Source organism: Hypanus sabinus, chromosome 2 (assembly GCF_030144855.1).
Source record: "Hypanus sabinus isolate sHypSab1 chromosome 2, sHypSab1.hap1, whole genome shotgun sequence".
NCBI lineage: Eukaryota > Metazoa > Chordata > Chondrichthyes > Myliobatiformes > Dasyatidae > Hypanus > Hypanus sabinus.
Window position 1 is genome coordinate 86,959,431 of NC_082707.1, and position 14,264 is coordinate 86,973,694.

The following is a 14,264-nucleotide window of genomic DNA, read 5'->3' on the forward strand; positions in this document are numbered from 1 at the left end:
AGGAAGATGGAGGGATATGGATATTGTATAGGTTGGAGGGATTAATTTTGTTTTAATTTACTTCTTAGCTGGTTTGGTGCAACGCTGTGGGCTGAAGGGCCTGCTCCTGTGCTGTATTTTTCTGTGTTCTATATAAACTCTTTTCATGTTCTGTCATGAAAAGAGTTCATACTGTAGAGAAGAATGGAAAGGAGAAATTCAAATGTTGTAAAATAATTTCTCTGATTTGCTAGACTCTACTATTTTTATGTGCCATCTATCCCTGCTGCTATCAAGAGGAAGAAAAATATCTCTTAGGCTTCCCTAAGTTTGTACTCTGTTCCCATTCTGCAATCCTTCTGGATCAAACAAAGATTAGATGATTGTGTTAGATGTGGGGATGAGTCCAGATAGGTCCACTGGCAAAATATAATACAAACAAGTCAACATGAGTTTTATCTCTTGTTCTGCTAACATAGCAATTTCTCGGCAGTATAAAGGCAGGGAAAGAGCACGGAAGTCTTGTCTCAAACTGCTAATGCAGGTTTGTGACAAGCCAACGTGACTTCTCTATTCAGTCAATCTACAACTTGGCAGGATGAATTTGCTTTTCACCATTATAATTTCTGGAGTTATTTGTGAGTATTAACATTGGTTTTGAAGGAATTTATCTGAAATTATTTCTTCAATTATATTATTCATTGATAACATGTTTATTTAAATATTTGCTTTTTAAATGAACGAAACAAAATTTTGTTTTCAGCAGCACAGACCAAATAATATGTTAAGATTTTCTCTTGATTACAAAAGATTTGGAGTAAATGTTCTGGGAATTTTATAAGTAACATTAGGTATAAATGGGCAGATTATAACTGTCTCTGAAAGAATAATAATGGAAAAGAATGATTAAATCATGGCCTTTTCTCCAAATAGGTGTAAAATAGACTTGATTCCCTTTTCTCAGTTTCTTTGCCTTTGCTGCATCTGTTTGCAGGACACAGCTTTCCATTCAGGACATCAGAGATGTCCTCCTTCTTCAAAGAATGGGGTTTCCCTCTCTCCACCACTGATGCCACCCTCGCCCACATCTCCTCCATTTCCCAAACATCAGCGTTCAACCCATCTTCCCACCACCTTAACAGTGATGGATGTCCTCTTGTCCTTATCTACAACCCCATCAACCTCCACATCCAACACATCACCCTTGGCAAATTCGGCCATCTCCAAAGGGATCCTATCACTAAAAACATCTTCTCCTCTCCCCTCTGCTTTCCACAGGGATCACTTCCTTCACGATTCCCTTGTCCATTTGTCCCTACCTTCTAATCTCCCTCCTGGCACTTATCCCTGCAAATGGCTTAAGTGCCACACCTGCCCATGCACCTCCTCCCTCAACTCCATTCATAGCCCCAAACAGCCTTTCCAGGTGAGGCAACATTTCACCTTCACATCTGCTGGGGTCATCTATTGTGTCTGGTACTCCAGATGTGAACTCCTCTACATTGGTGAGACCTGTTGTAAATTGAGGGATCACTTCATTAAGCACCTCTGCTCTATCCGGCAAAAGTGGAACTTCCTAGTGGCCAAACATTTTAATTCTGATTCCCATTCCCATTCAGACATGTCCTCTGGTACCAGGTGAGGCCACCCTCAGAATGGAGGAGTAACACCTTATATTCCATCTGGGTCACCTCCAAACTGTTGGCATGAATATTGATGTATTCTTCTGGTTAAAAAAAATCCCTCTCCCTCTATTCCCCACTCTGGACTTTTACCTCTTATCACCTATCTATTACTTCCCCCTGAGTCCTCCTTCCTATTCTCCCATGGTTCATTCTCCAGTCCTATCAGATTCCTTCTTCTCCAACTCTTTACCTTTTCCACTTGTCTGGCTTCACCTATCACATTTCAGCTAGCCTCCTTCCCCTCCTCACAGCTTTTTATTCTGACTTCTGCCCCCCTTCCTTTTCAGTCTTGAAAAAGGATCTTGGCCTGAAATGTCGACTGTTTATTCATTTCCATAGATGCTGCCTGACCTGCTGAGTTCCTGCAGCAATTTGTGTGTGTTTCTTTGGATTTCTAGCATCTGCATACTTTCTTCTGTTTATGACTTGTTCTCTTATAGTTATCTTTTTCTAAATTATAGGAAAATGTACTTGGAGAATAATCAAATTTGTAATGCACATAACTTTGAATGACAACATTAAATTTATTTCAGTGACAAACTCAGAAACGGCTGTTTCTTCAGTGCCGGTCTCTTCTCATGCTCAGCAAAAACTCAAGTTCAATACACCAATGGTTTATTGGTGTATTGAACAGACAGAGAGAAATGCAGTTAGACGGAGAGAATTGCCAAAACATACAGACTTAGATCAGAGGAATCATTCATCACGTTGCACAGACCCCATGTGTTATGGTCTGCTGATGAAAATCCATATATGAGAAAAGCTTTCTCTTTGACAATATTTCAAAATTAAATACAAATTGTAGTTAATATTAAAGTGGCAAGTAATAATTCATCATAATTTAACAACAAAATCATTACCCGTTCCTTGTCAGTTTTTAGTTATACTTTCTGCGTCTAGAAATTGATGTGACTAGTGACAGAAATATAATGTATTTATGTGTGTGTGTTCTATTTAACAACTACTAATCTGTACTTTAAATGGGTTAACAGCTCTGAAATTATATAGAGAAGGTCATGAAATTGTCCTTTAATGCCTGCTCAAATCATTAAATTAATTTCTGGACTTAGGTTTAAAATTGATAACTGATAAATTGACAGAACTGATAAGGTAGCATTCAAAATAAACGAAACCACCGTTCGATTGCAGTTGCTATTACAGGAGTCTTTCTGTGGCCACAGTTTGCTATGACATACTTCCATTTGCCATTTCATAATTTTAGGCTGATGACCTTTGAAGCTGGAACAAAAAAGATTAGTGGGAGCATTTTGTGCTCCCTCATTTAGACCCCAGCAAATAATTAATGGTTTGAAGTTGGTTAGGTATTGGAACCTGCAATAATTAGTAGTTGAGGCAAAGAAACAGATACTTTTAAAGGAATATTAGGAGATCTATGAGGAAACAATATGGTAGGCCTTGAGATGAGAGGTGAGGAGGTTGGAGAAAGATCGTGTGAAGCATAAACACCGACTGAGGCTGGTAGAACTGAATTAATTTTTTCAGTAATTTTTGACTAATCACAGTTTTCTGCAGCTTTTCTTTTAAAGGAATAGACTACAAACCCCATGTACCAAAATTATTTTTTTTCTGAGGAGTTATTCTTTTAAATAGTCTCAATTTCAGAAAGAGTTTTGTGGTAATTTGTGGTACAAGAATCCTAGCCACTAATTGATGCTAAGCTATTGAGTGAGTTTACATTATAACATAATATTTACTGCATTGGAGATGGATAAAGGAAACCCTTAAGTGAGGCACTAAGGGCTACTAGACTCTGGATGGACAATAAGAGTTTTCAGTTGACAGTCTAATCCAGAAATGACATTGAAAACTCAGTATTTCTGCCAAACAACATTTGTTTGATAAAATGAAAATAGTATCTGCTTAATGTGATACTCCCTTAATATTGTCCTTTGTTTAAAATACGACGGATTAACAAAGTCAGTACCTGTCATTTTTGAATGTTCTGAACAAAGCTTTCTAATCACAAATTAACACCTTAGCTCATGATTAACTTGTTAAGTCTCATAAGTACCAGAGCAGCTTCGTACTGACTTAATTCCTCAAAAGTTTATCTTGTCTACAATTGGCAAGCTGCAGGTACAGCACCACACTCACCCTTACATTCCTTCTTCACCACTCCTGTCTATCCTCTCCCCCACCCCCTGATCTTTCCTCTGATTGGTTTTTCACCTGGCACCTTCCACCCTCCCCCCCACCTCCTTTATAGGGCCCCTGCCCCCTCCTTCTTCAGTGCTGACGAAGGATCTCAGCCCGAAACGTTGACTGCTCATTTCAACGGATGCTGCCCGACCTGCTGAGTTCATCCAGCTTGTTTGTACATGTTGATTTGACCACAGCATCTGCAGTGTACTTTGTGTTTACCACACTCACCCTTGTGTTCCCAATCCAACATATCAAATCAATTGTCTTTATGTACAGTTGAATTCTGACAATCTTCCATTTTTTCTTCCAGCTCTTTCATGTGCCGCTCAAGTTTCCATCAGGTGGTGCGTAATTAGCGAAGCAGAAAAGTTAAAATGCAATGAGTTGAAAAATAAAATGAAAGGAGACTCATTGCAGTGCATAAGGAGGAATAATGTTAAAGAATGTTTGCATGCCATCAAGGTGGGCTTTATTTTGTTCTGTCATAGACTATTGTGATCAATTATTTTATAGCCGCGTTATCAACATACTGTGAACTAATAATAAGACTCATATAAGTAAATAGAAATAGTAGTAATAATTGGATATTCAATACATGTGTTCCAGCAAATGTTGTTGTGAATGTCCTCCTTTCTAATTTGACAGGACTACTAGCATGGGCTCAGTTTTCTCATAGACCAGGTTGGTAAGACATTTGCTGGAGGCAACACACTCAGAGCAGTTATGCTTTAAGTAGGAGCAGTAGAATTTATATGCTTTTATTACTGGCACTGCTGTAGCACAAGGTCAATGTTTCTGACTTTGATCTTGAGTACATTCAGATTGAAGCCAATGGAGATGAATTTTAGAACCACAGCATATCACTAGGACTGTTCATGTGCCATTAACTGAGGAAAACTTTCCATGGCAATATCTTGTACATATACAGTATCTGTAAAACACAGGTTCCAAAGAAGTAAGCATCTCCAGAGAGGTTGCCAAAAACTTGGCCAAAGATATGAGAACATTACAAAGTGGATTTCCCGGAATGCTACTGTGAATTCTTGTCAAAGAACATGACCATTTTCACAAAAGTTCTACTTCTTCCTTGAAAAATAATATAGCAGATTTTGAAGGCAGTGAATGCTTAAGAGTGAGGGAAAAAAATCCTCCAGCAGCTGTCTGTGCTTGAAAGTGACTTGGACAAAGGAAATCTCTTAAGAATATCGTGAGATGGCAGCAGGATAATAAAATAATCTTGACAAATAAAGGTTTGAATGGGGAGCAACTAAAGGAAAAAAAAAGTAAAATTAAAATAGAAGGTAAGGGATGTATGATGAGAATAGAAAACAAAATTACTGTGGCATGTTAACATAAAACCCTCCTCCTTTCTCACCAACCAGGATTGTTGAGATAGAAATTACATTTTGATCTGGAGGTTTACTGAAATTTTATGGCCTAAGATAAGAGTATGAAAGAGCTCAAAGAGGCAGCTGATAGCAAGGTGACAATGATTAATTTGTAGAAATTATTTAAACTGATCAATTTGTGGAAATTATTTAAATGCTAATAAAGCTGAGAATGAACTACTGGGATGAGAAGGGGTAATCCTGTACAATTTACTGGGAGACAAGAGCAGACAGAAGATCAGGAAGGGTATTTGAAGGGTTATGTGCAGGAAAGATAATAAAAGTGAGAACATCTGGTGCACAATATGAGTAATTGGAATATAGGAAGAAGTGTATTTTAAACATAGAGACAGAGAATCAGAATAAATGGATTCTTTACAGGTGAGGAAGATATAATTAATGGAGTTCCCCAAGGAACTTGGTCCTGAATTATTTATTGCCTTTAATAATAGACAGAATGTAATATTTTGTGACATGAAAATAAGTGGGGGAACATACAAGAATAATGATATTTGGACTTTGAAAGGACTTAGGTAAAAGGGGCCAAAATTTGAAATTGAAATTTGAGGTTGCAGAATCTGAGGTCATGCATCTTTGATTGAAAAGGTAAGTTGATATCTAAGAGGACAAACTGCCTGTAAGTGGAGTGCCAAAGAATATAGTTGTTCTGATGCATGAAACACAAAGAAGTAAATATCCTGGTATTTAAGTAATTCAGAAGGGAATGGCAGATTGGACTTCATCGTTGGGGGTTGGAGTTCAAAATTGAAAAATGTTTTTATTATATTGGTCTGGTACGGGACAGATATATTAAGTAAGGGCCCAGATATATATCTAATGGACTGAATATCTAAGTATTTGAATAGACAGGGTCTGATCAGGGATAGTTAACATGGCTTTGTGCATCCAAACTTAGAGTTTTACAAGGAATTTACCAGAAATGTTGATGAAGGAAAAGCAGTGCATATTGTCTACACAGACCTTAGCAAAGCCTTTGATGAAGTTCTGCATAGGAGGTTGTTCCAGAGGGTCCAGTCATTTGGCATTTAGGATGGGGTAATTGGACTTGACATTGGCCCTTCCATTAAAACTTCTGGAGGGAGAATGGATCAGAAATTGGCTTAAAGGCAGAATCAGTGGTGAATGGTTATTTTCCAGACTGAAGGGTGGCTGTATTAATATTCCCTGAGGATCAGATCTGGGGCTAATGTTTTTTTAATGTACATTTGCTGAGATATGTGTGTGCAAGGTATGCAAACAACACAAGCTTGAGTCAGTGGTAAACATTGAGAAGTGCTTGTGTGCATGGGAACATAGATAGGTTGGCAAAAGGGACAGACAAATACCCATTGAAAATTAATAAAGTATGAAGAAATGTACTTTAATAGAAAGTGTGAAGAGGACAGCATAGCCAAAATGGCACAGGGGATAAAATCAGAGAGAAAAATTGATGCGCGAGTAAATCTTAAAATTGAAAAGAAGGAACGAGCTCTCTAATAAATAATACATGCTTTTTTGCAGGATAGCACAGCAGATGCTATAACTGTGGATGGCGGAGATATATATGAGGGAGGCCTTTTATCTCAAGGACGCCTAAAGCCACTTGCAGCGGAACAAACTACGGGTAAGTGCTTACAAAAAAGTTACGTGATTAATCAAAATACACAAAAAGGAACAAAATCACTTTAGGTAAGATGCTGATAATCTACCATCTAATAATGATTTGCATTTGGCTCACAAGTAATGTTTGCCATGTTGCTCACTACTCCCCGGCCCTGATTCTGGTACTCCATTCCACTACTACGGCCCCATTTCACTGATTCATTGGGCTCCATTTTCCTCTTACCCAGGTCTCAGTCACCATACTGCATTCCAACTTCCCATTCTAACATTCAACACACTGGAGCTCTAGTTTTTGTGCTTTCAATTGTCCAGTACTCTACTTCCCACACTTCCTTTAAACTCACCTCGTTCAATAGGAAATGTAACAAAATACCATGTAGCATTTATAAATAAAAAGTGAGGTAAATAAACTCAACTACCTCCAAGACCAATTCCTTGAAGATGTCTTGGATACTACAGAGGCTGGCATCCATCATGGAGCTGACTATTTTATGCAAGAGTCTGTGGATGATGGAATCTGGAGAAACAAACAAGATGCCAGAGAATTTCATCAGGTCAGGCAGCACCTGCATCAACCAAAACTATCAACTGTCCATTTCCCTCTACAGATGCTGCGTAACCTGCTGATTTCCTCCAGAATTTTGTTTGTAACTTCTGCATTGCAATTATCCTTGTACAAAATACTCAATACCTATGATAGATCTCACTTCACAGTTCTTTCAACAATTCACTTTGTACTTTATTTTCTGTTGCTTAAGACATTTACAAAGCATAATTACTTGTGTATTCAGAGCATTCTGCAGAAGTTGTAATATATTTTAACCTCTTTCTATTGCCAGAATAGATTTAAGTGGATTGAAATGTGCTTGTTGCATATGAATGAGATTACTGTATGTTTTAATGCTTCTGATAATGTTCTGTATTGTATTGTTACAGGAGAGACATGCTACTACGCTGTAGCAGTTGTAAAAGCAGATAGCAGCTTTTCGTTCAAACAGTTGGCAGGCAAGAAATCATGCCACACTGGTCTAAAAAAATCCAGTGGCTGGATCATCCCAGTAGGAACTCTTCTGAATTTTTATCCACAAAGATGGAACAGAGAGGACAGAGTTGAAAAATGTAAGTTGTTTTCTTCAGTCAGAAACTTTACAATGCCCATGTCGATGAAAATAATTCACACAGGCTACCTTCAGAACAAATTTTCTGTTTATTCCAAGCTGATGAGCAATATGGGAGTCACTCATTCTGGAATGAATGTGCACTGATCCAAAGTTTCAATTATATTTATACTATTTCATATCTACTTCCTCCCCATTATCTCTACCCTCCATTTGCTGTGTGCACACGGAGCAGGTTAGCCTTTTGCAGTGTCAAGCATCAGTGCCTATCCACTACACGAGGCTTCGAGATCAAGTACATTGTGTACTACATGAGCTGTGTACAGTTTTGTCTTTACCTTATATATACAATAGCAAGCTTCCGTCCTGGTGGAGTTTATGGGATTGTTGTTAGACTGGTAACCAATCATGAGTTTGCTATTATTTCTTTTAGCCTATAATTTTGCCTTTTGGGTTGGTTTGAGTCATTTCCAGTCTTCATCTGCCTAGTACCAATCCTACAGAATCCCCCTTTCGCTATTCTCTACCTCACTTGTACTATTGTAGCAAAGAGGTTAACTTAAAAAAGATTGAAAAGATTGAACCCACCCGGTGAATCCAATCCATCTGCTGGTCAGTAGTGGAGTTGAATGAAGTGCCGGGGGTGGGGTTAGTGAGGGGAGGGATTTGTGAATGGATTGACAGTCAGCTGGAATATGTCTGATAATGGGACTCGAATCCCACTTCTCTTATTCCCTTTGCTATATCTAAATTGTTAATGGTTTGACCAAAGTCCATTATTGGATAAATTAAAATTTACAACTGTGATATTTGATGAAACAAACTTTGAAAATGATGAAAAACAAACTTTTCTAACCCCATCAGAGTAGTGTAGTGGTCAGCGCAATGCTGCACAGTACCAGAGATCTGAGTTCGATTCCCACCACTGTCAGTCAGGAGTTTGTCCGTTCTCCCCATGATGGTGTGGGTTTCCTCCTGGTGCTCTGGTTTCCTCCCACAGTCCAAAGACCTACTAGTTGATAGGTTAATTGGTCATTGTAAATTGTCCTGTGATTAGGCTAGGATTAAATTGAGGATGGCTGGCCAGCATGGCTGGAAGGGCTGAAGAGCCGATTCCATAGTGTAGCCCAATAAATAAATTAATAAATCACAAATATTGTCATGTACTCTCAAATTCCTTTCCAGAGGTTTGAAACTAACCAGACTAGTTGTAGCCTGTCCCCAAATGGAACTTTGAATGTCACATCTAAGGCATTTCAATGTCCAATTCCACCTTAAAAGCTTTGCCTAACTGCAAGTCCTTTGGACCCATCTCTGCTGCTGAAACCCATAACTAACTTATGTTACCAGTTAATCTGGCTACTTGACTGCATTATTCGGCCACCTTTCACATTCGACTCCCCTTTGAATAAATTATCCTATGTTTTGCCCTAAAATCTTATATTTCCCTGTGTTTGCTGAACTTCACAGGATATCTATCACACTACCTTAATTTTTCAATTCATATTCTTTTTTAAAATTCCTAAACAGTTGCATGCACCTTTATTTTTATAGTCATCTCTGGTCCTAAAAAGGAAACCAAATCTGGCTCGTTGAGGATCATTGAATTATCCCACCAGTAGCTATAATAACTTCAGCAACGCACAAAATGCTGGAGGAACTCAGCCTCTATGGAATTGATCAATGTTTCAGGCTAAGACCCTTCACCAGGACAGCAGACTTTCTTGCATTTGTGATTATAATGACTTCAGCTGCTAGGACCCTAAGCTCTTATACTACCATGCCCCCCCCCCATTAAATATCTCTATTTCACTAACTCTTCTAAAGTATATCTTTTTGATCAAGCATTTGGTCTTCTGTTCTAATGGGGCAGGTCTGCTGCTCTAATGCCAGTGCTTTTTCTGGGACTTACCCAGTTTCCAAAACCGCTAAGAGCATAAGGTGGAAGCAGCTGTCATCTTGCATTCTATACTGAGCCTGATACACAGGCTTTCCCATTCTCAGGCTAAGAAGCCTGCTTATTGAGACTGTAGGGAATAGGCCTGTACAAGCATGAAAGTGTCATTCAGGTGGTTGGGAGAAGTCAGCTGCTTGGAGACAGGTAGGACATTCTTATCTGTTATTTAACTAAGCTTCAAATGATTGGTAGGTCATGGTGTTTTGTAGTATTTTAAGTGTAAGACTACTTTTAAATGTTTTAGCAGTATTTTTATTTTTTAAAACTTTTCAAATGTCATTGAATGATTTTTAATGTCAAGCAAACTCAGTCAAACTGATAGCATTCAGCGAGTAAAGCACTGACGACCCTGAAGCTACACTCTCTGTGCTGGGAGCTGAACATCTAACTGAAGATAGTGCTGGTGGTGGGGTTTCACAATCTGCATACAGGATTGGATGTACTATAAATATTTTACTGTTACAGTCTCGTTGCTAACATTGCTGATTTTGTACAGATCGCATTTCTCCCTTTCCTTTTAAAGGAAAATATATTTCTGTAGTTGAGCTCCTTCACGCATGTGGTCTGAATAGGCATAGGTTTTATTTGCCATACACTCTGGTAATGCTCATATACTACGAACTTTGGGCATGTTCTCTTATGGAATTGTATTCTTAACACTGTTAATTAATTTCAACTTTCTTTTCCAGTTGTGTCAGATTTTTTCTCTGCCTCTTGTGTCCCTGGTGCGGATAAAAACCTATTTCCAAAGCTGTGTCAGCTGTGCAAATCTAACTGCCAACGATCACACGCTGAGCCCTATTATGATTACACAGGAGCATTCAAGTGGGTATTCATTTTTTTCTGCAGTTTGAAATGATCAAGATTGATACTGAATGAAATACTACTCATCAGATAATCTTAAACTATTTGGCAAGGGGAATAATGTAACAATTTGTACAGAACTTTAAATGACTTCTGGAAGTCTCTATCATAACTGATTGATTTTAAAGTATACTTATGATTTGAATATTGACAGATGATGTACATATGACAAAATCCTATAAATGCTTCAATGGTTAAATTTGACATCAGAGAATACATATGGTATACAACCAGAAATCCTTACTCTTCACAGACATCCGTGAAACAGAAAAAAACCCAAAGAATGAATGACAAAAATATCAGAACCCCAAAGCTCCCCCTCTGCATCCCAGACACAAGCACCAGCAAAAGCACCGATGCCCCCCCTCCCTCAACCATGCAAGAAATAGCAAAACTCCCAAAGAGACACTGATCTAGAGTTCATCAAAAACTACAGTCCATCTCAACACTTCTGTATCTCAGCAGCTTCTCTCTTTCTCCTCTCTCTCTCACTCTCTCATTCTCACTCTTGCTAAGTAATTAGTTTTTACTACTGTTAGTTGTTAACTGAGTATTGATCAGGAAAATGAAAAGGAATCTGCTCTATAAAATAGGTGTTTTGCGATCTTTGACACTTACCTGAGAGGACAATTAGGATCTTGGTTTAAATATTTCAGCTACTAAAGGGGACCTCTGCCATTGCAGAACTTCAACACTGCACCGCAACTTAGTAATATGACAAGATATTCAATCCTTTCATCTGTTTTACCATTAATACACACCTCTTTTGTAACTCTATTTCACTATCTTAGTTCTCTGGTGGAGTTAGATGGCACTGGAAAATGTTTGCTGGAAAAGCTGGTACATAAGTGCCAATAGCAGTTGCAGGTTAGTGAGGTCAGGCTAAGATGCATTGGCTAGAGGAGCCACAACTGAATAGAGTGTGTCAGTTTGTGAGAAGCTGCAGAAAAGAACTGGTATATTTGTATACAATCTACTGTACTTTCCCACGTTCTACACTCTGTCCCTTATTTTATAATCTGTTCCAATACACAATGGCAACAATTCCCCAGTTCTTCAGATCCCTGATACTGCATAACAAGAAGCCCAAGGATATAACACATAGAACCACCAGCTTGGATGCTGACACTCCGTTTTACTCCAGACATCCATCATGCTTACTGCAGTGTGGGCTCACTGATGAACTAATGGTTCCAGATTCCAACATTCAAATTGGCTCTGGAGGTACAGGATTATATTCTTCAGTGTGTTATTTTGTGTGCATTGAGACATCTAGTTTTTCTTCAGCAAAGTCACCCTTCACTCCTCCTTAAAGAAACACAAGCTTCTATTTTTTGACATCCTATTTTAAGAAGAACCAAAACTTTTGTCCAAGTAGTCATGAATCCCATTTTCTCCCATTTCCTTGTTTTCAAAGCACCTCCCTATCTCTGATATCCTTCAGGTTTGTAGTCCTCCAAGATAACTGAATTGGTTCTCATTCTTGTCAAAATCCCTCATTTTTTCTACTCTCCTCCCACTACATAACCCCTCAAGATAACTGCATTTCTCCAACTATAGTCTCTCAACTATCCTAGAAACTAATTATTAAGCCATAGCTTTAGGAGGTACTGGAGCCTTAGGTTCCACAACAGCAGGTTCAGGAACAGTTTCACCCTTCAACTATCAGGTTCCTAAACCTCAACTTTGAACTGATTCCACAACCTATGGACTCACTTTCAAGGATTCTACAACACATGTTCTCAATACTATTTACACTTAGCGGCTTATTACAGGAGGTACTTAATAAAGTAGCTACTGAGTGTCTATTCATGGTTTGCTGCTGTAGCCCATCCACTTCAAGGTTCAATGTGGTGTATGTTCAGAGACACTTTTCTGCACCCCATGCTTATAATTTAATTTTTAAATTTGGATATAGAGCACTGAAACAGACCCTTTTGGTCCAATGAGCTGGCGCTGCCTGTTTATACCCATGTGACCAATCAAGTTACTAACCCATACGTCTTTGGAATGTGGGAGGAAACTGGAGCACTTGGAGGAAACCTACACAGTCACAGGGAGAACGTACAAATTCCTTACAGACAGCTGCGGAAATTGAAGCCACATCACTGGCGAAGTAATAGCGTTATGCTAACCCCAACGCTACTGTGCCACCCAAAAAGGTTTTTTAGTGATGGTGGTGGGAGTTGAACCCCAATTGCTGGTGCTGTAATAGTATTATGCTAAACACTACACTACATTGCTGCCTCAATGTACAGCTTATTTAAATTACTGTCACTTTCCTGTTAGTTTGAACCAGTCTGACCATTCTCATCTGACCTTTCTCATTAACAAGGTGTTTTCACCCACTGAACTGCTACTCACTGGATTTTTTTTTGTTTCTCGCACCATTCTCTGTAAACTCTAGTGATTGTTGTTGTGTGAAAATCCCAAATGATCAGCAGTTTCCAAGTTACTTACACCACCCATCTGGCACCAACAATCATTCCAATGTCAAATCACTTAGATCACATTTCTTCCCCGTTCTGATGTTTGGTCTGAACAACAACTGAACCTCTTGACCATGCCTACATGCTTTTACGCATTGAGTTGCTGCCACATGATTGGCTGATTAGATATTGGCATTAATGTACAGGTGTACTTAATTAAGTGGCCACTCTTACTTATGAACACTAGAAATTCTGCAGATGCTGAAATTCCAAAGCAACGTATTCAAAATGCTGGAGGAACTCAGTGGGTCAGGCAGCATTTATGGAAGTGAATAAACAATATGCTTTGGGCCAAGACTTTTCTTCAGGACTGGAGAAGGGTCTCAGCCCAAAATGTATTGTTTATTCAGTTCTACGAATGTTGCCTGACCTGTGAGTTCCTCCAGCATTTTGTGTGTGTTATTTATTGAGTATTGTTTTCCTTTCTTGCGCAGCTTGCCTCCCTTTGCACAGTGGTTGTTTGGCAGTCTCTGTGCAGTTTTTCATTGATTCTGTTGTGTTTCCTTTTTCTACTCTGAATGCCTGGAAGGAAAGGAATCTCTAGGAAGTATATGGTGACATATACATACTTTGATAATAAACTTACTTTGAACTTTGAAGGCAAGTTTGTAAACTGATACATACCTTAGCACTGGGCTTCCGTGTGGTTTTAATGCTTGAACTGGATGTTCTCAATACTGTCCCAAAGATCCTTCTCCACTCTGGGTGATCGTGCTCAGAGACATCCTGAACTCATGGGACTTTGCACTTCAAGGGTATATCATTCCTCAGCTACCCATTGCTCCATGCTCAATCAGATTAGTTTCATTTAGTGGGTGATAAATGTCCAATGACATTTTAGGTTGGCAATGAAATTGTTTCATGAAAACTAACCAGACTCTTTCTTTTTTTTAAAAGCTGTTTGAAAGAAGGTGCTGGAGAAGTGGCCTTTGTGAAACACACTACAGTCCCAGGTAGCTAAGTATATTAAAACCATATTACATCCCATTCAAATCTGA

General features: G+C 38.7%; 1 protein-coding gene across 7 annotated transcripts in view; it reads left to right on the forward strand.

Moving 5' to 3' along the window:
- The window catches only part of LOC132380767 (serotransferrin-1-like), a 112,494-nt gene that overhangs the window by 66,936 nt on the left and 31,294 nt on the right, over nt 1-14,264 (forward strand). For 6 of the 7 annotated variants that reach the window (XM_059949780.1, XM_059949770.1, XM_059949775.1 and 3 more), the window contains 5 exons: nt 4,138-4,289; nt 6,737-6,839; nt 7,775-7,957; nt 10,603-10,738; nt 14,164-14,219. In XM_059949780.1, the coding sequence (XP_059805763.1) occupies nt 4,224-4,289; nt 6,737-6,839; nt 7,775-7,957; nt 10,603-10,738; nt 14,164-14,219 (544 nt within the window). In that variant the 5' untranslated portion in view covers nt 4,138-4,223. Of the gene's footprint in view, nt 1-546; nt 618-4,137; nt 4,290-6,736; nt 6,840-7,774; nt 7,958-10,602; nt 10,739-14,163; nt 14,220-14,264 lie in introns of those variants that run through there. The other variant, XM_059949763.1, reaches the window with a different exon arrangement.